Source organism: Loxodonta africana, chromosome 12 (genome assembly GCF_030014295.1).
Source record: "Loxodonta africana isolate mLoxAfr1 chromosome 12, mLoxAfr1.hap2, whole genome shotgun sequence".
NCBI lineage: Eukaryota > Metazoa > Chordata > Mammalia > Proboscidea > Elephantidae > Loxodonta > Loxodonta africana.
In genome coordinates this window covers 96,877,197-96,903,910 of record NC_087353.1, presented here as the reverse complement: position 1 = coordinate 96,903,910, position 26,714 = coordinate 96,877,197, and the positions used below count along the sequence as shown (strand labels likewise).

At 57.0% G+C, this 26,714-nt stretch overlaps 1 protein-coding gene across 2 annotated transcripts; it reads right to left on the bottom strand.

Moving 5' to 3' along the window:
- Positions 1-726: 726 nt before the first annotated feature.
- GRID2IP (Grid2 interacting protein) lies at positions 727-26,714 on the bottom strand. 2 transcript variants are annotated; one of them, XM_064296015.1, is made up of 21 exons: positions 26,701-26,714; positions 19,163-19,411; positions 18,929-19,014; positions 16,075-16,144; positions 15,516-15,610; positions 15,000-15,183; positions 13,445-13,599; positions 11,489-11,617; positions 11,175-11,272; positions 10,863-10,980; positions 9,760-10,115; positions 8,666-9,082; positions 6,710-6,797; positions 5,776-5,853; positions 5,110-5,306; positions 4,690-4,845; positions 4,460-4,546; positions 3,377-3,506; positions 3,172-3,290; positions 1,007-1,171; positions 727-798 (listed from the first exon to the last, which is right to left on the bottom strand). In XM_064296015.1, the coding sequence occupies exons 1-21, from the start codon at positions 26,712-26,714 to the stop codon at positions 727-729; spliced, it is 3,063 nt and encodes a 1,020-aa protein (XP_064152085.1). The 2 variants fall into 2 exon arrangements, with proteins under 2 accessions (XP_064152085.1, XP_064152084.1); XM_064296014.1 differs by lacking the exon at positions 26,701-26,714 and adding an exon at positions 22,330-22,364 and having other exon boundaries at positions 11,489-11,620.

Below are 26,714 nucleotides of genomic sequence, written 5' to 3'. Positions count from 1 at the left end.
CACTGAATTAAAATCTCAAGTCTACAGTCTGACATACAGGGTCTTCCTAACCCAGTCCTTCCCTGGGCCTCTCCCTAGTCTCCGGGGCTGAGTAGAGACCTTCAGGCCTTATGACCCCTGGTGCAGCGCCCATTCAAGGCTGCTTCCTTGGCCGGGATCCACGCCCAGCGAGGGCTGTCCCCGAGAGCACAGGTCAGGGCGTCCTTCTGCGGGACCTGGAGCCTGTGGCCAAGCCTCTGAGGGGCCAACAGCTGACGCTGCCCAGAGCCACAGCCACTTCGGAGTCCACCTGGCCCTGATTGCAGCCTCCCTCCTCCCCTCTCCAGGGACCCCGACATCCGGAGGGCGCCTGAGGCCAGCATTTTATTGGAACGCGCCCGGGGCGAGGGAGGCAAGGAGAGACACGCAGGGGGCGCCCGGGCGAGGGGCGAAGCCAGCCGGAGCTGGAGTGCGTAGGGGGGACTCGGCCAGACCCGCACTGGGTGGCGGTCCGGGCTCACCGGCTGAGGTAGCTGCAGACACAGGCCGCGGGTCCGGCACCCCGACCTTTCCTGCCCCCAGGCCGCTTCGGGCCTGACCTCTGGCGCAGGCGGCGTGGGCACAGCCGGCGTGGCGTGGCCACGCGGGACCTCGGCGTGTCGGGCCTGCAGTCTCCGGCACCGCCTGCAGGCGTCTGTGTCTGCATTCGGACCGAGTCAGGCCGCTGGAGGTGCGGCGTGGGCACCGTCACCAGGCCAGGGGCGACACCATGCCGGAGCTGCGCGAGCCCTCCCCGGTCTGCAGGTCACAGAGCGCTCGCTGGGGAGGAAGGAGGACGCGTTGGTGTGACTGGCCTGGGAGCCTCCAACACACCCTTCCTTTCTCCTCTACCCACCGAGACAGTCAGGGCAGAGGGTCGGGGTAGTTGTGCCCTGGGTTTCCAGCTGGGGTTACAGGAGAATCCCTCCTTAAACCTCTGACCCCCACAGCTCCTAAGGGCCCCCTTAGACCTCCCACCAGGACTGACCTCGAACTTGCTCATAAACTCCGCGAAGATGCCGAAGAAGGCCTCAGAGGTGGTGGCTTTAGAGTCCTCCCCGAAGAAGGCCAGCACTTTTCCCAGCTCCTCCGTGGCCTCGCGCTGCAGCCCGTCCAGTGCCCGCAGCACTGGTTGGGCCGTCTCCAGGAAGGACTGACCCACCTGGTCAAGGAAACGGCCCCCAGGTACCCTGTCGATGACCCCAGACAGCACCCTAGCTGCCCCACTCCTGGAAGCCTGAGTCCTTCCTGCTGAGATCCGTGCCCTGTTCCAGAGGCTCCAGCCCCACTGCCTTCCAAGCTTGTCCTGGAACCTGCCGAAGCCTGCCCGTCTCAGGCTTTTTGCTCACTGCTCTCTGCAGGGCTGGCTCTCTCCCCTAGGAACTCTGCTCAGATGCCACTGTCCCCCTCTTCCCAACCACCCACTGACAGTAGCCCCCTCTGTCAATCTCTGAATGCCTGGGTAGTACAAGGGTTAACACACTGGGCTGCTAACCCAAAGGTTGGAGGTTCAAATCCACCCACAGGTGCCTTGGAAGAAAGGCCTGGAGATCTACTTCTGAAAATCAGCCATTGAAAACCCTCTGGAGTACAGTCCTATTCTGACACACACAGGGTCAACATTAGTCACAGATGACTCGATGGCAACTGCTTTGGTTTTTGGTTTTGTTCTGTCATTATCTGAAATTGTTCCAGAAATTGTACCTTAACTGTATGCTTGATGAGAGCAGGAGCACCTTACCTGTTTTGTTCCCTATATGTGTCTCCAGTGCTCAGAACAGTATTTGGCATATAGCAGGTCCTCAAAAAAAATTTAGTGACTGAATGGCTATTATTTTTTTCGGCACTTACGCTGTGCCAAGCTTTGTCTTAAGCCCTCTACGCATTCTTATTTAATCATCACAACTCTATTAGATTATCCCCATTTGACATGTGAAAGGACTGAGGCACAGAGAGCTTTAGCAACTAGCCCAAGATCACACAGCAAACAGAGTGTGAGGGCCAGGGTTGAACCCATCTGCATCATAATCAGTTAATGACCACAATAGCCTGCCTTTTTACAATGTGAAAACTGGGGCTCAGAGAGGTTAAGTGGCTTGTCCAATGTCACACAGAAGTAAGTGACTGAGTTGATATTTGGGCCCAGGCCCATCTGATGGGTCAGCCTAATTACTCTTGTCCCCCTGCATCCAGCTCCAGCCCTTTGATAACCATCCATCCTCTCCCCGGGGACCTCCAGGCCCAAAGGGGCAGGTAGGGACTCCCGAATGAGGGAAGCCAGAATGAGGTGGGACTGACTCTGACCTGCATAGCCTCCACATCTGCAAAACATCTGGGGGTTATGTGGGTGAAAGGGGGTGGGGGTTGGAAGCTCCTGGCACAAACCCCAGTGTTTGCTCTACAAGGTCTCTTGATAAGGCGGGGGGGGGGGGGACCTGACACCAAATACCTATCCCTGTACTTACCCCTGCCACGTCCCATGCTCTGGGGGCAAGGATAGATGACAGGAACTTTCCAGGTGGGGCACCCTAGCCTGCCACAGCCCCCAGAGCCCACCTTCTTTAGCTTTAGCTGCAGCAGGAAAAGCCCTGTCTTCCCATTCAAGGGTACTCTCCTCCCCTGGCAGCCCTGCTGGGGGTCTCAGTGATAACGGGTCCCTCTCCTGACTGACCAGGCCTGACAGGCCTCTCCTGTGTCTTGTGGCTTAAATCTGGCCTGAATTGCCCAGGAAGGCAGATAGGTCAAGGCCATGGCTTTGGGACACTCACAGAAAGGCTCCTGTGTCAGTTGTACCCCAAACCAAACCCGTTGCCGTCGAGTCGATTCCGACTCATAGCAACCCTTTAGGACAGAATAGAACTGCCCCATAGAGTTTCCAAGGAGCACCTGGTGGATTTGAACTACTGACCTTTTGGTTAGCAGCTGTAGCACTTAACCACTATGCCACCAGGGTTTCCCAGTTGTACCCAGACATGGCAATAAGGACTTGGATTCTATATGACCAGGCCAGACCCTCTCCCAGGACCCCTGGGTGTACAGCCGCCTCTGCCTAGAACCTCTGCTGGAAAATGGGGTCTGCAGTAGCCACTGCAGCCACCTCAACCTGACTATCTCAGGGTCCACCCTGGCAGGGACAGGCTGCCCGGAGGATACCGCCATGACCACGGCAAACTTGTCATCGCTGGAGGGGGCCATGCTCTGGCAGGCAGCCTGTATCTCCCTGACTGTGCCATGGAGGTCTGTGAGGTCGCTGGTCAGGGCCCGCTGGTTCACTGTGGGGAAGGGGACAGAGGCTTCATGGGGACGCCCCCCAGCCCAGAAAGGCAGTATCTCCCCACCCACCCACTACTCAGCCTACCTTTGGCAGCCAGGGGCACAGTGGGCAGGTCCTGAGCAAAGCCCAGGAGTTCCGGGAAGTGCTGGCTCAGCGATTTGGCAAGGATGTGTAGGAAGGTGGACTTCCCGTCCACCGTCTTAGTGGAGTTCAGCTGCAAACAAGCCCCAACATGCATCCTCCTCAAGGACCCCATCACATTCCCGATCACGTGGCCCAGGGTCTCTCAACTCAGTGTCTCCCAGACTGCGGCGTCAGCTCTGACCCTCAACACTCTCTCCGCACCACCACAGCTCATAAACCGCTTGCTACTGTTCCTTACTCAAAACTCTTATCTGCTAGGATGTCCCTGGAAGTTAGGGGGTTCCAGGACAGTGGCCACAGGTGCCAGGCCCAGGGTTCTCTGTCCTCCTGAGCTTTCCCCCGTCAGAGGAAGGACACAGCCCAAGACACTCTGGCCCTGGGGGAAGGGGGGGCATCATTCACATGTCTTCCCTCCTGTGGTTTTCCAGAACCATCTGTAGCCCATCATATTCTAGACCATTCATATCTACAAATGGAGTTTTTCTTCCTTTTCAAAAAAACATTCTCTGATCTTAGATCTTTCTGGAGTAGGCTGGCCTGAAGATAGTTGACGTGGTGACAGTGGAGGAGGGCACAGAACCTACCAGGTGGGGCTCAACTCTCTTTTTCCTCCTGGAGCCTACCTTCCGTGCCCCCTACTCCATTTTTCCAGCTTAAAAATCCCTGGTGGCACTAACTGAAAGCACTACTTAGCTGCTAACTGAAATGTTAGCAGTTCAAAACTTACCAGCTTCTGTAAAGATTACGGCCTTCAAAACCCTATGAGGCAGTTCTACTCTGTCATATGGAGTCACTGTGAGTCAGAACCTACTCAACAGCAACGGGTTTGGTTTGAGGCTTGGCTTAGAGAAGCCACTGTTGTCCCCTACCTGTGATGCAGTCACATCCTGGCCTCCCTGCAGCCCAGCTTCTTCTGGGCCAAGGGCGGGTCCTGGTCATGATGTTCTCCAGGCCCCTCTGCCACAGCTGAGTCCGACCTCTCTGGTAGAGCAAGCTAATGAATTACTGCCGAATGATTCTTACCTCCGTCAGGAAGTTGATCTTGAAACCGGTGGTCTTGTTGGTCTTGGGCTGGCCATCGTTGAGATAGTTGCCCATGGCTAATACAAACTGTGGAGAGGAAGGTGGGCAGGTTCTGCCCAGGACCTCACATGGCTGCCCACCCCCTGGCCGGGCTGTCAGGATGGCCCTCCAGCTCAAAACCGCAGCAGTGAGAGGTGCAGGTAGGGTGGCCAGGAGGGGTGAGCCCTGACCTCCAGGATCTTGGCGAGCTTCCGGCTGTTCTTGAGCTCCAGGGAGGCCTGGCGCAAGCATTCAAGGCTGCCTCGGATCTCCTCTGTCTTCTCCTGCAGGGTGGCCTGGAAGTGGAGGCTGCGCAGGCGGGTCTTGTATTCGGGGACCGACAACATCTGCAGAGAAGTCAGGGGCAAAGATTCATCCATCCAGGCCAGGAAATTCACTGCCCCACCGCAGCCCGAGACCCTTAGAAGAGTAGGGGTCTGGGCCCAGAATTCCCTTTAAAAACAAGAAACAGCCGCTAGGGGGCGCCCCCATCCCAGCTACCTGGGGCCCCAGGTGGGAACTGGCCACTGGAGGTGCAAACGGGAGCTCGGAGGCGTGAGCGCGGGAGTGGTGAGGGCGAGGACCCAGAGGGACACAGGCAGCGGCCGCACCTGCAACACGAATTGGTCGGGCTCGCTCAGGCGGCCGGGCGCATCGCGGAAGCCTTGATAGCGCTGCTCCTCGTCGGCGTCCGGCGCGAAGAGCAGCAACTGCGCCAGGTGCGCGGGCTCCAGGCGCCGGGGCTCCATGCTCATGAGGACCTGGCGCAGCTCGGCGGGGCTCAGCTTCAGGTGAGCCAGGAGAATGGCTGTGGGGGTGGGGGCGGAGCCGCCTTAGGGGCGGGGCCGGAGCGGAAAGGACGGTGCGGGAGAGGGTGGGTCAGGGATGGAGATGGTCCTTCCAGGGACCGATCAAAGATGAGGCCCGGTGGGTGGGGCCCGTGGGGGTGGGGCCAAGGACCTGGGGAGGGGCCTGAGAAGGAGAGAGGGGGAAGATAAGGCTGGAGGCGGGGCCAGAACGAGGGTGGGCTGGCGGGTAACTATTACAGGTGAAGGGGGGCCAACAAGGGGGCGGGGCTCTCAGGACGCGGATGAGAGATTGAGTCAAGGCGGCACCTGTGCTTAGGTGGGATCCGGCTGGCTGTGGGGCCTGGGAGGGGGCTTTCACCTACGCGCGGCGGGCGACGGGCCCCCCCACGAACGGATCTGAGGTTCTGCTGCCCAGAGGGAGGGCTGCCTCCCGTCCCCCACCACCCCTACGGCTCCCCGGATCCTCACAGGTGTTGTAGGCCTTCTTGTGGGACAGGATCTCTACCACCTCCTTTTTCCTGAAGGGCTCGGGTCCGGGCGCCGGCTCTGAAAAAGAAACTGGACGGTTGAATGAGGGAGGCTGGGGTGGGGGAGTGATGTAACCACAGCCTGGCCGGTCAGGATGGCCTCTTGAGAGGCTGGAGAAACTGCCAAGGGTCAAACCTCCCTGACCATGGCTTTGACTGAATCCACCCCAGATGTCAAAGACTCCCCTCATTCCTCAGCCGTCCATTGGTGGACTCCCAGATCTAGTTGAACATACTCGGCTTATGTGGCATGCAATCTTCTCCCTCCCCCTGCTGCCACCTTCCCAAATGCCCTCTTCTCCCCTGTGCCCTTGGGACTGAGCTGGCAGAGCCACAGAGCCTACCACCTCTCAACCTTTCAGATGATTCCTGGTTGGACAAGGGCCTTCCTCCTCCATCCTAGGTCCACTGGCCACACACAATATCCCTGGCTGCTTGGAACCCCACCCAACAACTATGGGAAGCTACCCACACAGGGGCGAGGGGAGAAGAAGGCTGGAAGACATATTTGTGGATGCTTTGTGTCCACCATGTTCTGTCTGTGTGACTTTGAGCAAATTACCCAACCTCTCTGTGCTTCCTCATTACGAAGTGGGTCATCACTGTGCCTATCTCATAGAGTTGTCACAGGGATTAATTTAGAAAGGAGAGCGCCTGGCATTTGGTAAGCATGCTATAAATGCTAGCCATTATTATTATTGTCTCCATTTTGAGATAGGAAAACTGAGGCTCCAAGAAGTTAAATAACTTAGGGACACAGTAAGAAAATGCCAGTCAGTGCAGATCTAGGAAATTCTAAACCACAGAAGGCAGCAGGTGGGCTGCCATTGAGAGCCTGGTATCTGGGGTTCCCGCAGGGCCATCAGGCCACTCACTGGCAGGTTTCTGGGTGCCGAAGTGGAGCTCTAAGTCGAGGTATTTCACCATGTCACTCAGCTTATCATAGTCAGAGTCTTCCCCGAGCTGCGAGGGAGGGTGGGAGATTCAGAGTGAAGTGTAACAACTGTGGCTGGACCCCTTCCCCACCCCACCCATTGTTAAGGGCTGCCCTGGAGGTTCCCTGAGGGAGAGCCCCCATCAGACCCTGAGATAAACTTAGGGGTCAGGAGGAGACTACAGGAGAAGCTAAATCATCCAAGTTATCTGTGATGAGTTGTCTCCCCATGTGGTCAACAACACACTCACACATGGGACGCTATCCATGCAGAAATCAGCAAGTTGGGTGAAACAGAGGAAACTGTGGCTGTAAAGAGGCTGGAGCCAACCAAGGGGGCTTGAGGAGGTGGCCAAGGGGTCTGGCCCTGTTTTGACGTCTCCTTTGCGAGGAATTAATTCACTAGCACTGCCCTGGGCAGAAGGAGCTGGTGCTGGGGGACCTCAAGCAGGCAAAGGCCAGGGGTTGGAAGCTAGGCAGGTGACTTTGATGAATGGTTTGGATAAAAAGTAACCATGGGGGTTGCCAAAGAGGAGATCCCAAAGGGCGGACAGGCAGAAACATAAAGGTTCAGAATATGACTGCAGAGCAGGGATGTCCAGTGTGGACTCGGACTCAGCCAGGTGCATGATCTGTGACCCTGTGTCCACTGTCAATAAGTGGTAGAAGGACCACACTATGGAACAAGGTTCAAAAACCCATCTGAAATTGGGAGGCATGAGGTCTCCAGGGGAGACCTGGTGGATCCCTGTTTGTGGTTTTATCCTGCTGAGCATGGTTATCAACAAGATGGAAAGGTTCCCAGGAGATACAGACTGATGCCAACTTGGCTGGGAGGGCAGGAGACAGACACAGGACCTAGGAGATGGCAACCAGAAGAAACGTAGTGTGGCTACATGTGAGGGCATGCTATTGATTCCAAGAAGATGAAAGTACTATGGTTGAGAATGATAGTGGACATGAGCACTGGCATGAGGCAGCCCCAGAAGCAGGAGGGATGCCAGGCCATATTAAAAGGAGTATGGTGTCCAGGTCAAAGGGGGTGGGAAATCTGTTTTCTCCTCTGCACCGGTCAAGCTCCAGGTGCGGGGGTGGGGGAGGGAGTGTCAGGTTCCATTTGGGAATTGCCCTTTGACAAGAACATGGACGTTGGACTTTAGGGGCTAGGAACCATATTTTAGGTGACTGACCTAAACAGAAGTGGACGCGGTGGCAGTAGAACTTTGCTCATCTGACAGGTTAGTCTGTGGATAAGGGAGTATAGTTGCTCTGCCTGATTTCAAGTGCCAGGACAGAAAAGAGGGCATGGGAATCGGTGAGACAAGATTTCAGAGAAATACAACAAAGGATGGTTAAAACTGTCCAGTGAAGGAAAGGCTTCCTTGGCAGGTAGTGAGTTCCCTGTCACCGAGAGTGTTCGAGTATATATTAGTAGTGTTCTTTGAAGGCGGAGGCTAGTGCAGCAGTTTGGACTGACTGCCCCTGAAGAATCCTACAGTCTTGGCTCCTGTGAATGACCACTCATGGTAGAAGGCTGGACAGTTTGAGGGCCCTGATCCTCTAACCAGAAATTCTTTTCTTGGCTCTAAGAGCCTACAGGAAGTAGTGGGGCTTCAAGACTGACAAGCTTCAAGGGTGAGTGTAGTGGCACTTCCAGATGTCCCTAGTGTGTCTTTGGCTCAAGGACATAGATTGAGCTTCGCAATTCGCAGCCAAAGGTGGGTTGGGCTTCAATGCCTGACTCAACCACCAAGGGAGGGGGTGTCCATGGGGTCCTCTGTTCAAGGACTGGGGTACATTAGGACTGATGTTGGAAGAGCCCCAGAGGATGGGTCTTGTCTTCAACACTGCTGACCAGGCCACCCTCCTCTGGCCATCCAGGCCCAAGGTCACCTACCTGACCCCAGATGGTGCCTTCCGAGTTCTCCACCTGCTCCCACCGCAGGCGCTTGACGCTCATGTGGCTGGTCTCGCTACGGCGGTGGCCCAGGCCTCGGGACAACATGGGGGGTGCACAAGGCACGGGTGGGGGCAGGGGTGGTGGGGGTGGTGGAGGGACTGGGTGGCTGAATTGGGAGAGGGGCTTGGCCAGCGCCTGAGCAGGGCCCCGGGGACCATCCGGGTTGCGGGAGCTGGACTTGGTGTCATGGAAGGGCAGGGGTGGTGGTGGTGGGGGGCTGAGTGGGGGCGGGGGGATGTGGTCAGAGATGGAGGAGTAGGTCAGGGAGCTGCCCTCCTCGCTGCTGCTGATGCACTCGCTGGCACTGCTCCGCTCGTTGGTTACAAAGCTGCCCTGGTCTTCATGAAAGCTCATCTGGCATGAGGGAGAGCAAGGCAAGGGGAGGAGGAGGCCGGGCTCGGACAGAGACCAGCGCACGTGCCAGTGCGTGTGGGGTGTGGGGCAAGGGGAAGGAGACTGGGGTAGCCTCGGGCAAGGGGCAGCATAGCCTGAGGACAAGGATAAGATATCCAGTCTGGTGGGTTAGCCTGAGACTATGGGTGAGATAGCCTGGGAGAATACAGGCTAGCCTGGGGTCAAGAATGGGGTAACCTGACACAGGGTATATAGGGTAGCCATGGGCAAGCGGTAGGATAGTCTTGGGAGGAAAGGACAGAAGAGCCTGGTGGCTTAGGCTGAGACTTTGGGTGAGGTAGCCTAAGCAAGTGTAGGACAGCCTAGGACAAGGGACAAAGGATGGGGTAACCTAAGGCAGGGTGTATGGGTTAGCCTTGGGCAAGGGGTAAGATAGTCTGTGATAGTGAATGGGGTAGCCCAGGACAGGTGGTGGGGTAGCCTGGGGCAAGGGGTGGGCTAGCCTGAGCCAGGAACTGGGTGGCCTGAGACAGATTATTGGCCAGACTGGGGCAGGGAGAGGGAGAGCCTGAGGCAGATCCTGAGGGAGGCAGGCCTCTTACAGGGACATGGGGACACTGTTCCCCTTACAGACCCCATGCCACACCTCACTCCCCGCCACCTGCCTGTACACCCACCTCCTCATAGTCATTCTCAGGGGTCAGGAAGTCATCCAGGACAGCGACGCGGGAGCCCAGCTGTTCGCTCAGTGCATCCAGGAAGCGGTCGGTGTCTTGGCTCCGCACAGGGCGGGAGAAGGTGAAGAGCTTCCTGCGGCTGGGCGGGCGGGCAGGGTCCGGGCTGGGGGGGCTGTCAGGGTGGGCGGGCCCGGGGCCTGGCTGCGGGGAGGGTGCCCTGCTGCTGTCCAGGCTGGCGTAGGGGTGGGACTCAGAGCTGCTGGGGGAGGCCAGGTCCCCCGAGCACAGTGGATAGTAGCAGGGGGAGGGCAGCAGCCGTTCGCTGGGCCACGAGACGCTGGACAGGGTCCTGGGCCCTGGGGTGGGGGACGGAGCGTGAGGACCCTCTTCAGATGGTACCTGGATTCCAGGGGGAGGCTGGAGGGGAGGGGGCCGGGGCAGATGGCTCTGTGTCCTGGGCACCCCCTTCCCTCTCAGGGCACAGCCCAGGAAGACACTGGGCAACACTGCCACCTTAGGCTCTTCACCTTGGTGTGGCGGGAGCATGGGGAACACTTGATAGTCCCAGCCCAGCTCATCTGGGAGTGGACACCCGGTGTCCCATCCACCACCTGGCTCAGACCTCACACCCACCAAACACAGCTGAAGGGGCTGAGGCACCATCCTCAATCTCCAGACCAAGAGCAACAAGGCACCTCCCACACCCTGCAAGCCTTGGCCTCGCATAACCCCATGGGCTCAGAGGAGCCTCTCCTGGGGTCCTGCCTCTGAACTGCAGAGAAACCATTCCATGTGTCCTGTGACCCACCATCTTCCCAGCTGTCCCATTCACAGAGCAACACATACACTTTACAGTTTATCCAGTACCCACAGCCATATGCTAACTTGGGGACTTCTTTGGGGGCAGGAGAATCACAGGGGACAAGAGAGGAGCTTGGGTGGGACATGGAGACTTTTGAGGTGCCCCCACAACTCAGTCACATGGCCAAGGAGCAGAGGGGAAGGTCAAGGTGTCACTGGTGCCTGTGGTGGGGGTAGCACCCAGACAGCCAGTTGGGACAGAGGGAGTGCCGCCCACAGACTGGGGCTGGATGGGCACCTACCTGCGGTGCCTGCCGGACTAGGCACTGGAGGGGAGGCCCGGGATTTGGACATGGTCCCCCTCTTCCCTTTGAAGCTGCTGTTCAGTCGGGACTCAAGTTCTGCATAGACCGCAGACATCTGTGGGAGGCGAGGGAGAGTCCAGTCCGTCCATCACCCCCAGGTGGCCTCCAAGGCCAGGTCTGGGTGGTCTGCAAGGCTGGGATCTTCCCCTGTCTGGAGCAGGTCTCCTGGGAGGGTCTCTGGACCCAGAGCATGGGTGCCCCATACCCCACCCCCACTGACCCCAATGGGAGAACAGAGAGGAATCTCACCATCTTAGGGTTGGGGGTCTCAGGGAGGGATGTGCCATCTCCTGCCTGGCGCTCGCCTGGGACCAGAGGAAGAGGCATCTCAGGGCAGTCACTGGGACCTGCTGGAATCAGGGGTCCGAATTGGCCACTGGGGTCTAGTCCCCACTTCTGAGCTCATAGGCTCAGGCTCTGCACAGACCCATGGGGCCACTGCTCAGCCCAGCCCACCACCATCCCTTGGGATTCCTCATCTCACCAAGCCCATTTTGCAGGTGAGAAAAGTAAGCCCCATCTGCAGCCTTATGCCCTGCCCCAGCCTTCTGTCCAGTCCTTACTGCAGCTGAGGCTAGTATCCAGGCCTGGGGCCCGGAGGCTGCGGCGGCACATGGAGGCGGCCCTCAGAGAGCTGCGTGGCTGTGGCTCAGGTGTAGGCTCCGGCTCCGACTCTGGCTCAGGCTCAGGGTCTGCTGGGAGACATGCAGGCAGATGGGTCCTCCTGTCCGCTCAGCAAACAAGGAGCCTCGAAAAATAGGGAAGGTGAGGGCCAAAGCAGTCCGCCTGCCTCTAGGACAGCTCTAGAAGAATCCTGGGACAAGAAGCCAGGAGCAGAAACAGGAGGGACACCCCAGTGGAGCTGGCCCGAGGACAGAGGCCTGAATGCAGTGGCCACAGCCCGCCCAACAGGACCTCCCCCATGACAAAGGTCTAGGACCCCATGCCTACGGGGTCTCGACACTCTGTGCTTGGCCCAGACCTAGTACAGCTGCCCATAGGGTCTTGTGGAGCAAAATGGAAGGTTCCAGATGTGTGGGATTTCTGCTGCACAGCCTGGGACCTCAGCTTCTTGCTAAAACCCTTGGCCCTCCCCCAGCAAATTGTGGGTCTCAGGAATAGGGGCAGTAGGCACACAAGGGCCTGCACATAGTAGGTCTGGATGGTTTGACATAGTAAGCACAGAGTGCCTAGAACAGGGTCAATACATTATCATAACAAAGAAAACCCTATTCCCTAATGGGATTATGTCCACAGGTATAGGGGTTAGAATTTACAACACGTAATTCTAGGAGACATAATTCAATCTATAACATATAACCTTTTGGCCCCCCCAAAATTCATGTCCTTCCCACATACAAAACACATCATCCCAAAAGTCTTAATCTCATTCCAGCATCAACTCTAAGTCTAAATTCTCATCTTCTAGGTCAACTAAATCAAGTTTGACTGGTTTGCCATGAGACCAGAAGAACTGGATGGTGCCCTGCTACCATTTCTGAATGTTCTAATCAAAGATTCTATAGAAGAATCCTGATCAAAAAGGGAAAATGCAGAACAGAACTTCAAATTCTCATGGGATCCAGTCTTTCTGGAGCCATGGGAGGCTGGATGAGCTCCTGAGATATTCTTTAAACCTTAAACCAAAAATATCCCTGAAGTCATCTTAAAACTAAACAAAAGTTTAACCTAACTAAAGGTCTGCCTTACGTTCACTTAAAGCTCAATAAAAATTATTAAAAAAAAAAAAGGTCTGCCTTGAGCACTGTGCTCTTTTAAGAACTGCCTATGTGACCGAAGTGACAATAGCAACTCGAAAGATTAGATAGGAAGCTTTGGGGGCAGTGAGTTATGTTAATGGGGGAGGAATAACTCAGAAAAGGAGGGTGAGAATGGTCACACAACTTGTAATAAATGTCACTGAATTGTACGTGTAGAAATTGTTGAATTGGTGTATGTTCTGCTGTGTGTATTCTCAACAATGACAAAAATGAGTTATTCAAATATGATTCTGGGTTCAGCGCTCTTTCAACTCACATGGCCTAAAACAGGAAATATATGGTTTGTGGGCATATAGTAGGCCCGCTATTTGAGGGGCTCTGTGGGCTTGGCTGGGGAGGGCTGCCATCTGAGCTCTGTCGTAACAGAAAGGCAGCCGAGGGAAGCTGAGGTTCTTGGGTGTGCTTGTGAGCCAGGACACAGCAGTCACGTGTCACCCGACCATATGCTGGTGTGTCTGTCATCAGTGACCACATGGTTTTCTTGGTCTGTGCCATACTTCTTGGCCCACAGAGCATTGCCACTGGCCTTTCTCTGTGGTGCGGTGAGGAGCCAGGGATTGTGAACGTGCCCATTTTGTGGGTGAGAACATGGAGACCCCAGGAAGTGAGGGGTCTAAAGTCAAAGGTGATACTGCATAAAGGTCTAGCTGGGAATGCACATCTATGTGTTGGGCTTTGTATCTGCATGGCATGTGGGCAGGTGAAAACAGGTATCTCTCTTCACCTGGGGAGGCTCACCTGTCATGGCCGTGTAGCCCAGGAAGCACGCGATCTTCTCCTGGCACAGCTCTTGCTCCTCGTACGTCAGCAGTTGGTAAATGAACTGCCAGAGGACCTGCTTGGCAGGTGTGTCCAGTACGGGGTAGACGTCGACGATGAGGGTGTCGATGTTTCTAGGGGAGGTACAGGAGCAGGTGGCTCATCACTCAGGGGCTCCACATGGGGACCCGGGTTGCGGGGTGGACAAAGGGATACTTCTAGGCCATGGAATTCAGCCTCATACTCCCCTCACACTCCCCACACAGGACAGAGATGTGGGCAGGGGGGCAGGCTCAGGACAACCTGTCCAGATTCAAACTCCAGCTCTACCACTTGCCAACTAAGTGATCTTCCTCAAATTACTTTACTTCTCTGTGCCTCAGTTCCTCATTCTGTAAAACGGGGATAAAAATAGCACCTACCGCACGGTTGTGAAGATTAGAATGGGTAAACTGTGTTGGGAAAACTGACTCACTATATCAAGGATGCTACCTGGGTGGTACAAACAGTTAATGTGCTTGGCTGCTAACCTAAAGGTTGGAGGTTCAAGTCTACCCAGAGGCACCTTCGAAGAAAGGCCCAGCGATCTACTTTTAAAAAATCAGCCATTGAAAACCCTAAGGAGCACAGTTCTACTCTGATACATATGGGGTCGCATTGAGTTGGAGTTGACTCAACGCCAGTTGGTTACTGGCTCTCAAGGATAAGCAAACTATGGACAGTAGGCCAAAACCTGGCCCACTACCTGCTTTTATAAAGAAAGCTTCATTGGAACACAGCCATGTCCGTTTGCTTATATATTGTCTGTGGCTGTTGTCAAGCTACAATGTCAGAGTCGAGTAGCTGGGATAGAGACTGAGACATAAGCCTAAGATACTGACCATCTGGCTCTTTACAGAAAGTTTGCCAACTCCTGCACGACATGGGGGGAAAAAAAACTGGGTCCTTACACCGTATCACATGTAAAGGTGAACTCCAGATAGATAAAAGACCAAAGAGTGAAAGATACAATTATAAAACTAGTAGAAGAAAATGAAGGAAAATATCTTCTGTTCCAGGGACAGGGAAAAACTTCTTAAACAAAATTTCAAAAACCAAAACCATAAAGCCAAAAATGTGGTAAATTTGATTATACAAAATTAAAGCTATCTGTTCAAAGAAGCACAACTTAGACAAATTAATATAACAGAAGTTGTTGCTGTGAGCTGTCGAGTCAATTCTGACTCCCTTATATGCAGAAGTGCAAGGTCTAAAATCAACAAGAAACTAAAATCATCACCGTCTACTTCATGTTACAGAGGAGTGGGCAGTGACCTGCCCAAGGTCACCTCGCTAGGAGGTGTCAGAATTAGGGTTTGTTCTCGGGGCAGCCTAGCTGTCCCCAACCCGGGTACCAGCTGTGAACTTCTTGCCCCCCCACCCCCCCGAGAAGGAGGCTGTGAGAAAGCTCGGGCAGGGAGACCAGGACAGTGAGTTCAGGTGGAGTCTGGGGCCCACCCAGCGCAGCTCCCCACCACCATGCTGGCCTGGCCACCTGTGCTGGAAGAAGCTCTCGAGGGCCCGGCAGATCCCATAGCGCTCAGGGGGCGTGAGCAGGTGCTCCAGCTGCTGGCTGAAGGTCCTCCCCTGGACACGGATGCTGGATGGCAGGATCTCCGCCACCCACTGCAGGGAGGTGAGCGCTGATGATGGGTTGGGGGAATCCAGTGAGTCAGAGTCTGCAGGGACCATGGGTGGGGGAGGCACAGGTGAGCCAGTGTGCTCACGCCAGGTGCAGCTTCCTGAGGCCAGGGAACCTCTGGTGCTGGGGTGTGACTTCCCAGCACCATGCATTGGGGGGCACCCCTGCTGCCCACAGCTGGGGACGTGTCTGGAGGGAAAGCCCTGGGCAGAGTACTGGAGCTGCCACCCTAGGGGCTCTGAGACAGGAAGCCACAGGTGTGGGGGGAGAACAGCATGCTCTGCAGGCCTCTGGTGCTCTGCACATGCCCCAGTTCCACACCCAGGGGCCGCGCAGGGTCTCTGCAAGTCAGCTGAGGGGGGAGCTCACCGCTGGCAAACGGGACAAGCCCCTCCTCCACCACCAGTGTGGGCATGGCACCGCTGCCCTGCAGCATGGACACTACCTTGTCGTGGGAGCAGTTCCTGCCGAGCAGAGATGGCCCAGGGGGGCCTGCCAGAATAAGCCCTCTCCACAGCCACCAGCCAGACCTCCCCACCTAGCAGGAGGAGACCAGGCAGCAAGCCCCCAGCTGGGCCAGGAGAAGCAGCCCAGGCCTTTCTCCCTTTCACTGGAGAAAGAGGGGGCTGTGCCCATGTACCCAAGGGCAGAGCCTCCCCCTCAAGTGCAAGTCCCAGACAGTCCATTTAACTATGTCCTCAGCATGGAGCATGTAGCAAGTGGGCCTTGCAGGTATTTTCTGGTGGGAAGGATGAACTGAGGGTCCTGGCTAGGGTGGGGGAGAGACTCAGAGTCCTCATAGGAAGAGGGACAGCTCTGGGGGGTGAAGAGCTAGAGGAGATTGGGACCATGGCCTGGGTGCCCCAAGAGGCAGGGGTCTTGGGGGACGGCACATCACCAAGCTCTGGTGTCCCTGATGGCCTCTGACCTCATGTCTAGTCCATTGAGGAAGAGGATCCGGTCCCCTGACTTGAGGGAAGCATTGTCGGCTGGGCTGCCTGGAGGGGAGAGAGGGCATGGCGGTCAGCTGGGTGGGGCCCACTCTGGACCCCGCTCTGCAAGTGGGGCACTGCACTTCTGCTTTACGGGGAGGGGGAGGGTAGAGGAGAGTCAAGTTCAGATCACCAGACCCTTCATTAGACCTTGTGCCTCTCTAATCTCTGCTGCCCTAAGGAGGAAGGGACCTCTGGGGAGAACTGGGGGGCAGTTCAGGCACAGCAGTCACATGGAGTTGGCTGGGACTGGTCAGATCCCCAGCTGCCGGAGCAGAGCAGAGACAAGGACAGGGCTTGAGAGCAGCATCCCCGCACCATCCCTACACCCTGCAGCAGAGCCTGCCCTACACAGTCTTGGTCCCACATCATCGAGTCCTCTGTTTATCACTAGGAAAACATGGGTTGGCCTACAGCAGGGCAGTCTCCTTGCTCACGCTAGCACACATGTGAGCAGCTAATTCTCATTCTTCACCTTGATGGCCCTGAGGGTCAGACCCACCACCTGACTAACACCTGGCGGGAGGAGGGTCCTTTCTTTCTGCCTCTTTTACTTGTTGTGGTTAGCTGCCATCAAGTCAGCCCCTGACTCATGGTGACCCCACGCACAATGGAACAAAACACTGCCTGGTCCTGCGCCATCTCCGTGATTGGTTGTGGATTGGACTATTGTGATCCACAAGGTTTTCATTAGTTGATTTTTGGAAGCAGATCACCAGGCCTTTCTTCCTAGTCCATTTTAGCATGGTAACTCTTCTGAAACCTGTTCAGCATCACAGCAACATACAAGCCTCCACTGACGGATGGTGGCTGCAGCTGAAATGCATTGGCCAGGAGTCGAACCTGGGTCTCTCACATGGAGGATAAGAATTCTACCACTGAACTACTACTGTTTCATACCTTTAATTCTTTAAATGTGGTTTTCTTTAGTTCTTTGAACACATTTATAATAAGTGTTTTTATTTGTAGTCACTATAAATTTGTTTGGAAGCCAGTAGGGGGAATGAAAGGAGCCCTGGTGGCACAACGGTTAAGGGCTCAGCTGCCAACTGAAAGGTTAGAGGTTCGAACCCACTCAGCAGCTCCACAGGAGAAAGACCTGGTGACCTGCTCCTGTAAAGATTACTGCCAAGAAAACCCCCTGAGGTCACCCTGAGTTGGTATCAACTTGATGGCACCTAACAACATCAACAGATTGTGAGCGGCTCTCTCTTGAGGCTGTGGGGGCTGGGAGGAAGGTGGCTTGTCCAGAGAGAAATAGCAACGATCAGGGAAGATGTCCTTGGTGAGGTGGGATGGGGGAAGGTCCTTTCCCATGACTGACAAGGGGCAGACAGTGACAGTGGGGACTACTGCAGTCTGGCCAGAGTGGGGTGGGGGACCCAAGAGGTTGTAGCAAGAGACCCCAGCTTCTGGTCCTCTATTTGCCAGAGCCTCTCTAGGCCTCAGTTTCCCCATTTGTAAAAGCTCCTGTTTAAGCACTCCTTTCGCTCTGCCACTGCAGGCTTCCTATGACAGCCTGGAGGATAGGGGTGCAGGGAACAGCACTCTGGATTTTAACATGCCCGAGGCCAAGTGTCTCTGGTTCCATGGGTGGGACAGGCAGGGAGATGGCGGGGAGGCGGTGGCACAGTTGGAAAAACAGCCTTTGGGCCTATTCCCCTCAGCACCGGGTCAACCACTTAACAAAAAAACTCCCGTTGCCATCAGGTGGATTCCAACTCATAGCGACCCCATGTGAAAGAGTAGAGCTGCCCCATCCTATAGGGTTTCCAAGTTTACGGAAGCAGGCTGCCACATCTTTCTCCTAAGAAGCGGCTGGTTGGTTTGAACTGCTGACCTTTCAGTTAGCACTGCACCACCAGGCCCCTTGTCAACCACTTAGTGATGCACAAATCAAGGAGAACTGGAACATGCCAGCTATCAGGACGAGGTCTTGGAACTCTACGATGGTGGCAACATGATACAAAGGCACTGAGGCGCCTTCCCAGGGATCAGAGGTGCCCATGTCACAAGTCCATACACTGGAGATGTGAGATGCAGAAGTGCAGAAAGGACCCGGTACCAGCAGGGGCTCCAATGGGGATGTATCATCAGGAGCATCAGCCCTGGGAGCTGGGAGGGGATGGATGACCCAGCCCTGTAGGATGGTGTTACAAGGAGAGAGTTCAACTCAGTACCAGGAGGCACTTCTGTCCGATGGAGAGCTTCCATGGTGGAATGGGCTGCCTCAGCAGGAAATGAGCTCCCTCCCTGCTTCCCACCACTGAAGGGGCAGGAGGGGGGATTCCTGCTCTGGAAAGGCTCTGCCTTCTTTGAGATGTCTTGATTCCAGGAGCAAGAAGGGACAGGCTGGGTGGGGGGAGAAGGGGAGACCAGGTGGGGGAGCTGGAGAGCAGACAGAGGCTTGAAGCCCAGCTGCCTCTGAGTTTGGCCTGCCATTTAGTGTCCAGTTCACAGTGAGCACTCAGTGCAGGGAATGCTGTCTGGGGCACAGTCTGGGCAGCTGGTCCTGGCTGCCCCAGTGTCCCAGGCAGTGCCCCCAGCCCTCCCTATGCACACAGAAAAGATCTGGATGAAGAAGTTGGCTCACTCGGTTCAGGGTGGTGATGAAACTGGAGGGGTGATGTCCCAACTTAGGTGGGAGAGGATCTGGGTCTACTTGCTCTGGGACAATCACAGGTCACAGGCCACACAGTACCTGGGAACTTGTTTACCCGGGAACCCTACAACAGTGTCTTTCACCTCATCCTGGGCCTTGTGACTCTTTGGACACCCTCCTACCCTCACCTGGAAGAACGGATTCGATCCAGACAGGCCCATGGCCACGCAGAGTGAAACCGAAGCTCTTGTTGCCCTTGTAGACTCGGACGGTCCTGGGGAGAAAGAAGGGGCAGGTGTCCTGCCCTGGGGGCGCAAGGGACGGAGAGGTCCCGTGTCCGCTCCCCTCAGCCGCTCCTGTCCCCAGGGGTGTCCACGCGCAGTGCCCTCTGTTCAGGTCTCCATCCCCGCGCATCGCCGTACCTGCGTGCGCCCCCCGGGCCGGCGTGGCCGCCCAGCAGTGAGGCAGCCTTGAGCGGCGGTGGCTCGTCGGGGCGGCGAGGCGGGGCGCTGGCGCGTGTGGACACCAGCAGGCGCTCGGGCCGCTCCTCGCTACGGCTCCGGCGTAGCCGCTGTGCGCCATGGGTCCTTCGCGCGCGGCACAGCTTGCCCAGCAGGCCCTGCGACACCACCTCGTCGAAGCGTGCCCGGTGCTTTTTGGGGATGAAGATCCTGAGGCAAGGATAGCAGCGTCGGGGCACGTCCCCGGATCGCGCCGTGTTCCCCCCCAAGACACCGCCCAAAAGGACACAGTCTGGGCAGGCACAGTTTGGAACTGGCTGTCCCAGTGTCCGCCACGGTCTGGCCATATCAGGACCGTGGCTCCCGGCTCCCTCTACTTCTGACAAGTCACGTTCAGGCTGTCCTCCATTCCTCCCCCCACCTCCCACTCCAGCCTCCTACAAGGGGCCTCAGGCCTCCAAAGCCAGTCCAGGGAGCCACCGGCCTCCTGCCACCAGGTCTTCCCACCTAGCCTGAGGCTGGCTCCACCTCCAGCACTCTCCCTCACCCCTCATGCTATGCCCTGGCATCACATCTATCAGTCACCCCACCTCCCCCCTACACACACTTTCTCCACAGTGGTTTCCAGGGGACTCAGCTGGAGAAAGCTGGAGTCACAATCCCCCAGGGTCAGACTTCAACAGACCTCATCACACCTCCAGTCTTCCTGCTGGCTCCTCTGGGCAGCCCTCTTTACTGCTGCCCACTCTAAACCCACCTCTAAGCCTTCCCCAGGCTGTTGTAGCTGCCTGGTGCAATTTCTCTGCCCCCTTAGCTACACTAGGCCTCCCTTCCACAGCCAGATCCTCAGGCCCACCTGTAATTTAGTTCTCTGTGTATTTGGTGTGCCCCAGCTACCTGTGGCGGGCACTTTGGCAGCCAGACACTGGGGGTTCAAAACCAGAGGGATTGTGGTTCACACATGAAAAGGATTCACCCAGCGAGTGGTGAGGGGCAGGCAGAAGACTGGCATGGTCCTCTGTGCATGGGGCCCACCCAGGACGATTTCTCAGTGCCGTGGGTCTCCTTTGTAAGACCGACCACAAGGTGAGGGCTGGATCTGTTGGCTCAGCTGTGAGCCACAGTGACCAGCCAGGGCTTGGCACATGGGAGGGGCTCGGTAAAAAAAAAAAAGCTGTGCCAAGAAAACCTCTGAGTAATGGTGGCAGTCAGCATGCCAGTGGAGTCCCCAGCCATGGCAGAGGATTCTGACAGTCAGGGGGGCCCCCTGGTTCCCAGTGTGGCACAGCTGGCCTTTGGCACAGTTGGAATCGGAGCCCCTAGCCTTTTGAGCCTCAGTGCTGTGATCAGGGCCCCTGAAGTTGCGGCTGCTGGAGAGGCCTCCCTGGCTGCATCCCAGGGCTCTTTTTCCTGTCCTTTCTACCTAAAGCCTGCACCAAAGGTAGGGCAGGGAAGAGAGAAGGGAAGTGGGCAGTAGCCTTGCTATTAGTGCACTGCTGTCTAGTCCATTTCGACTCATAAAGACCCTATAGGACAGAGTAGAACTGTCCCATAGGGTTTCCAAGGCTGTAATCTTTACAGAAGCAGACTGCCACATCTTTCTCCCACAGAGTGGCTGGTGGGTTTGAACCACTGACCTTTCAGCTACCACTTGAGCGCTTAACCACTGTCCTACCAGGGCTCTTCCAGTAGCCTTGCAGCTGGCTGAAATCCAGCCATGGCTGAGTGGCTTGGTTGGCCCCTCTTAGTTCCCCTGGCCTCCTGTGAGGGTGAAGGCCAAGCAAGTAGAATGAGCTGCCTAGTGGGAGGGATAGGGTGTGGCTTCCCAGGGAGGGAGGGGTTCCCCCACTAGGTTCTGTCCTCCTCAGGTGAGCTCTGCTCCAGGTTTGGGTGTCCCAGGTGACCAGGGAGGCAGGCTGCATGGCTGGGAACATCCTGGCCTGACATGTCCACCCCTGCTTACCAGAAGTGATCTCACAGATTTCGAGCACAGCCTTATTCCCCAGATGGCCACTCTCCACCTGCCTGGCCTGCACATTCTCCACACCTTCCCATGTGTGGGCCCCAACCCACTCACACCCTCTGGCAAAGGGGGCTGACCAGCCTGAGACTGTCTATCTTATGGTTGGGCTCCGGGAGATCGTCAGCCCCACACCCAACCCTGATTGCAACCGGGGAAGGGGCCAGGTAGCCTCCTCAGTTCCAGCCTCTAGCAGTGACCAGAAAAGGCTCTGTCCCATAGGGGGACCCAGAGGAGGCACTAACTGCACAGGTGGGAGAGGTTTGGTGGTCCTTTCCCTGCTTGGTGTCCTTGGGGCTGAGTTAGATAAGGCTGGAGGCTAAGGCTGCCAGCCAGATGCCCTTCCTGGTCCTGAGGGCCATCCATGTGGCTCAGCGTGGGTCTGTTCTGACTCACTGACCCTGCAGAACCAGGTGCAGTGGGGCCGTTGCAGCTGACCACTGTCTCTGACCTAGACAGTCAGGCAATAGCTGCCTCAGGACCCCTGTGTCCCTCTGTGCCCACAGGCCTCTCTGAAGCCACACAATTCTTCCTGGGGGACACACATTGACCACCCATACAGGGTCCCCTCTCTGCCTGGGTCCAGCTAAATGCAACCCCAGGCTCCTACAAGGGGCTCCCCTAGGTCCTCTTTCTATGCCCATTCCCTGTCCCCATCGGCTTTCTCCACCCCCCCCCCCTTGATCATCAGCCAGCCCTGGAGGGGCAAACTGCTGCGGAGGGGGTGAGAATGCCCGGCCCATGGGGGTAGCGTCAGTCCAGGGTGCAAGTGCCCGTGGTGCTGGCAGTGAAGAAGTCGTGTCCTCCAAACTGGCTTAACTCTCACCCGGGGCACGGGACCCCAGCCTCGGTCCTCTGTCCTTGCTGTCCCCTCCCACCAGCCCAGTAGAGAGAGGGCTTTTCAATACCAGCCCTTTGTCACCCACCCCTGCTCTGAAGGCTGCATGCGCCCTGTCCCCTCCCAGCTGATGTCCCTCCCTCCTAGCCCCAGGCAGGCTGGGTTTGAGCCCACCCCGGGCAGGGAAGCACCTCCATGGCCCAGCCCCACCCCCTTCAACCCGGCCAGGGCGCATGGTTCCCTAGATCGCAGGGCGCGGGGAGAAGCTACCGAAAGTGCCGGGAGAAGCCTTGGTCCTTCCCCATCTGGAACCCGGACGGCGGCGCGGCAAGTGCCGAAGGGCCGGGGTGGCAGAGCCGCGAATGTAGCGAAGACGCCGCGACTCCACGCGCCTCTGCCCGGCAAGAGCGCGGGGTAGCCCCTCCCGAGCCGCCACCCTGCCCGCCCCTAGCGGGTGGCCCCGCCCCGTCGATGGGAGGGGGAGGCCCAGGGGACCTCTCGTCACACCCCTTCCCCTTGGCCTCCTCCATTATGTACCCCCCAAGCTCCTTGCCTCCGACCTCTGGGGCCTTAGCGTCCAGCACGCCCGTGGAAGAGACCGAAGTTGATAGCCTTTGTGGATAGCCCGAGAAGGCTTTCTGCAGGGGGTGGCCTTTGCGCTGGGCCGAAAGGGCTCAGCCCGGAGTAGCCAGGGAGAGGAAGCACTGCCGACCCAGGGAGATGCTCAGGCTGCGCGGATGCCAAGGGAAGGGAAGCAGCTGGAGAGGGGGCCTTGAGCGCCATGGTCAGCTGCTAAGGCTGCACCTGATAGCAGTGGGGGCCAGGGGGGTTCAGGATCTAAGGGAGGTGGGAGGACCCCAGAGACTTCAGTACACCAAGGGGGGTCGTGCTGCTGGGAGGGCACCCAGGGAGGTGGTGGGTGGGACAAGTGGCTAGATTGGTAAAACAGAGGAGGTAGAGGGTGAGAAACGGTGAGTGAGTGGAGGTGGTCGCGGGGGCCAGGTGGGAAGACTCTCAGGTGAGTGGAGGGGGAGTAGTGGACCTCTCTGGGGTGGGTATGTCCTACTGGGAGAGAGAGGAGAGGAGAGCTAAAGGGGAGGAAGGCAGAGGGTGCAGGGAAGGGGCATCCAGCTGCCACACTCCAGGTGCCCCACTCTCACTGATCCAGGTACTGACTGCGGGCTGGAGGGGGTTCTGCTGACCCAATCCCTGCCCCCGCTTGTGAAGGGCATGGAGAATCTTCCATCTGAGGGCCAAACGATAGTAAGTCCTGGTGGAAGGGCTCCTCAGGGTCATCTCAGTGGGGACATCAGCATGAGACCCTCAGCTTCCTCTTTGGGACCTCACCAGGAGGTGGCTGGCAGGAAACCCCAGGGATCTCACCTTGGCCTCATATTCATTATCATAGGCAGGCCCTGCTGTACCTGCAGCCCCATCACGTGGTACGCTGCAGACCTAACCCTGAGTCTGGTTCTCTGTCTAGGCCATGCTGCCCAACACCTCTCAGCCCCATGCTCCTGGTGCCACACTCCTGGCCCTGAGGAACCACCCTCCCACCTGGCTGCAGCAGGAAGCCAGAGCCTACCCTCATGCCCTGCCCTCTCCAGGCCCAGCTTGTCAGGTTCCGGTGCTTAGCCCTGTCAGGGAGACAAATGCTGGAAACCTGCACAGTGAGTGCAGCTCCTGGCACTGGCAGGGCCGCAGCCGCCCCAGCATGACGGAGCCATCTCTGGCTGTTTCTCGCCAGCTGCAGTGGCCTAACCTCCAGAACCAGGCTGGCCTGAGTGCTGGGAAGACTGTCCACTGTGCCAAGGCAGAGAAGAGGCCAGCAGGGTAAATGCCCATGCTAGACTCCAGACCCAGTCAGCAGCAGGCATACTGCCTCAGGGATAGCCCTCATGGACACCGGGAAGGCACTTGATGGGACCAGCAGCTGGTGCGTCGGGCCAGGTGACCCAGGGCAGCATGGAGTGGGCTGGGGCACCGACAGCAGCTGGCCTTACCTGAAGTGTCTGCCCCAGAGAGAGGGCACTGCCGAAGGCAGGTCACTCTAGGGCAGTGGTTCTCAACCAGGGGCGATTTTGTCCACCAAGGGACATTTGGCAATGTCTGGAGACATTTTTGGTTATCTCACTGGGGGAGGGGGATGCCATTGACATCTAGTGGGGAGAGTTCAGGGATGCTGTCAAACATCCGGCAATGCGAATTCTCTGGCCCCAAAGGCCAATACTGTAATGCTGGGGTTGAGAACCCTTGCTCCAGGGATTCTAACCAAACTAACACTGACTGAGCACAGACTATATGCCTGGTAAAAGTCTGTGGGTGAGGCAAATGCTTCAGCGCTCAACTATTAGCTGAAAGGTTGGTGGTTCGAACCCACCCGGAGATGCCTCAGAAGACAGAGCTGGTGATCTGCTTTGGAGAGGTCACAGCCTTGAAGACCTTATGGAGCAGTTCTGCTCTGTACACTTGGGATGTCATGCCTTGTTGGCAACTAACGACAGCAACATATGTCTGATTCTTCTACCTACATGGTCCCATATAATTCTTCCCATAACTCGGTATCGTGGTGTCCCAGATACCTGTCATTAATGCAGAAGTGGGGAGGGGGTGCAGAGGGTCCCTCACACCCCACCTCCAAATTCTCAGCTAATCTCTGTGCTGCTTACAGTTGGCAGAGTTCATTGATGTGGTTTCCTACCAAGGACCCTGCGGGGAACACACAGGGACAAGCAACGTCATTTTACAGATTAATCGGGGAGGCCAGCCAACCTGCTCAAGATCACACAGCCAGTGAGTGGTCCTGGGGTTCAAAGCTAGGTCTGTCAACTTCCAAGTCCCAGCTCCTTCCAGCACCCCAGTTGTTCCCCTTGCCTCCCCACCTCCCCCGGCCCCTCTTTGCGTATTTCCTGAAATACTCATGCGTGTGTGGATCACAAAGCTGATGTTGCTTTCTGTTCCCTCCTGGCCAAGTTACACTTTCCAAACGGCCTGTCTTGTCCTAATTAGAAAGTCATTTTATCACTTCATCAAACTGGGATCCCTTTGGGGACAGACCCAAATTAGATGCTGAGCCACAGGACTCACTGCTCTTTAAAGGAAGCTGAGCCCCCGTGCTTACGTTGCTGTCACTGCCAGCCATGGCTCCATTTGATCTCCCCTGACCCCAATCTCACCACCCTGCACAGCAGCGCCATCCAAGAGAATTTTCTGCAGTGATGGAGATGTCCAATGTGGTAGCCACTACCCGGATGTGGCTATTGAGCACTTGCAATGTGGACAGTGAGACGGAGAAACAGGATTTTCAATTTTATTTAATATTCATTAAGTTTAATTTTTAATAGCCACATGTGGCCAGTGGCTGCGGTGCTGGACAGCACAGCTTTGTGGCCTCACTGCTCCTTCCTCTCCACCTAGGCCTTCTGACTGGGCCACCAGGACCACCCCTGGGAGGCCATACTGTGGCTTCAGAGGGTTTTCAGCCTCTGTGATGAGCTCTGGCATCTAGACATTTCTTTTCCTACCCTGTGGCTGCTCATTCTCTCCTTTAAACCTTGTTTCTCTGAGATGGGGGGGTCCTTAGGGGCAGAGCTGTTGCTCTTTGGGGCCCCCATCCCTTGGAGGGTGGCTCATAGTGGAGCCCTGTTAGGTACCATGGGATTGTGTGGTGCTGCCCCCACCTTGGCACACAGGGGTACCTCTGTGGCTGGATGCCTAGCCTGAGGAACTCTCCTTGGGGACTGTCCTCCCACCTCCACAGGGCACACAGCCCACCTCAGCAGCCACTGTCTGAGTAATGGCCTCAGAGGGAGTCTGCTCTGATTGCCCCCCTGAGATAGCCCTGGGTGCCCCTCAGTTGGCACTGGCCTGGGATCACAGCTGATGTGTCTGTGACTCCTCCATGCTCTGTCCCTACCACATAGTGGGGCCCCTTGCCAGCCTGGGGTGGGGGCGGGGGTGGCAGGGTGGCTAAGGCCGGCAGCCAGGGTAACCTCCCCACTGGCAGAGCCCAGCTGGGTGCCGCCCCCTCCTCGAGCAGCCTCCCCAATTTTCTTGTCGCACTTGACACGCTCTGACAAACATAGGCTGCTGTTTCATCCTCCCGGCAGCGCTCCTTCATCCTCCCGGCAGCGCTCCTTCATCCTCCCGGCAGAGCTCCGGGGACTTAAGCGGCGGGGACACGGCATCCCCAGGGGTCCAGGGTTGCCGCTTCCAGGCTGGAGACGGAGCGCAAGGGGGGGGGGCAGCCCCCCAACACCTGTCCTGACTGTGCCGCGGGGCTGCCGGCCACTGGGGACAGACTGTGACAGGGAGAAGCAGGAATGGGGCTGTCCCCGGAGGCTGTCAGAGAGGCTGGCCCCCGGAGCGGCTGCCAGACCAGTCGGCAGCACGCGGGAGAGGAAAGGAATCGAGCGGCCCCCGGGGGAATCCCTAGCCTGGAGCCCCCCCGTGCCAACTTGCCAGAAGCCCCCTATGTCCCCGGCCAGCCTGGTGGGGAGGGCGGTGGAGGCTGCCCATTGTCACCGCCCCAGGAGCCCCCAGCGCCTATGGCATCGCCGCCAACACAGCACAGTCGCTTTAGAAAGAACTTTTCTTTCTCTCTCCGGATCTTCCCAGCCAGGGACTGGCCCCTTTACTCACCCCAGGCAGCTCAT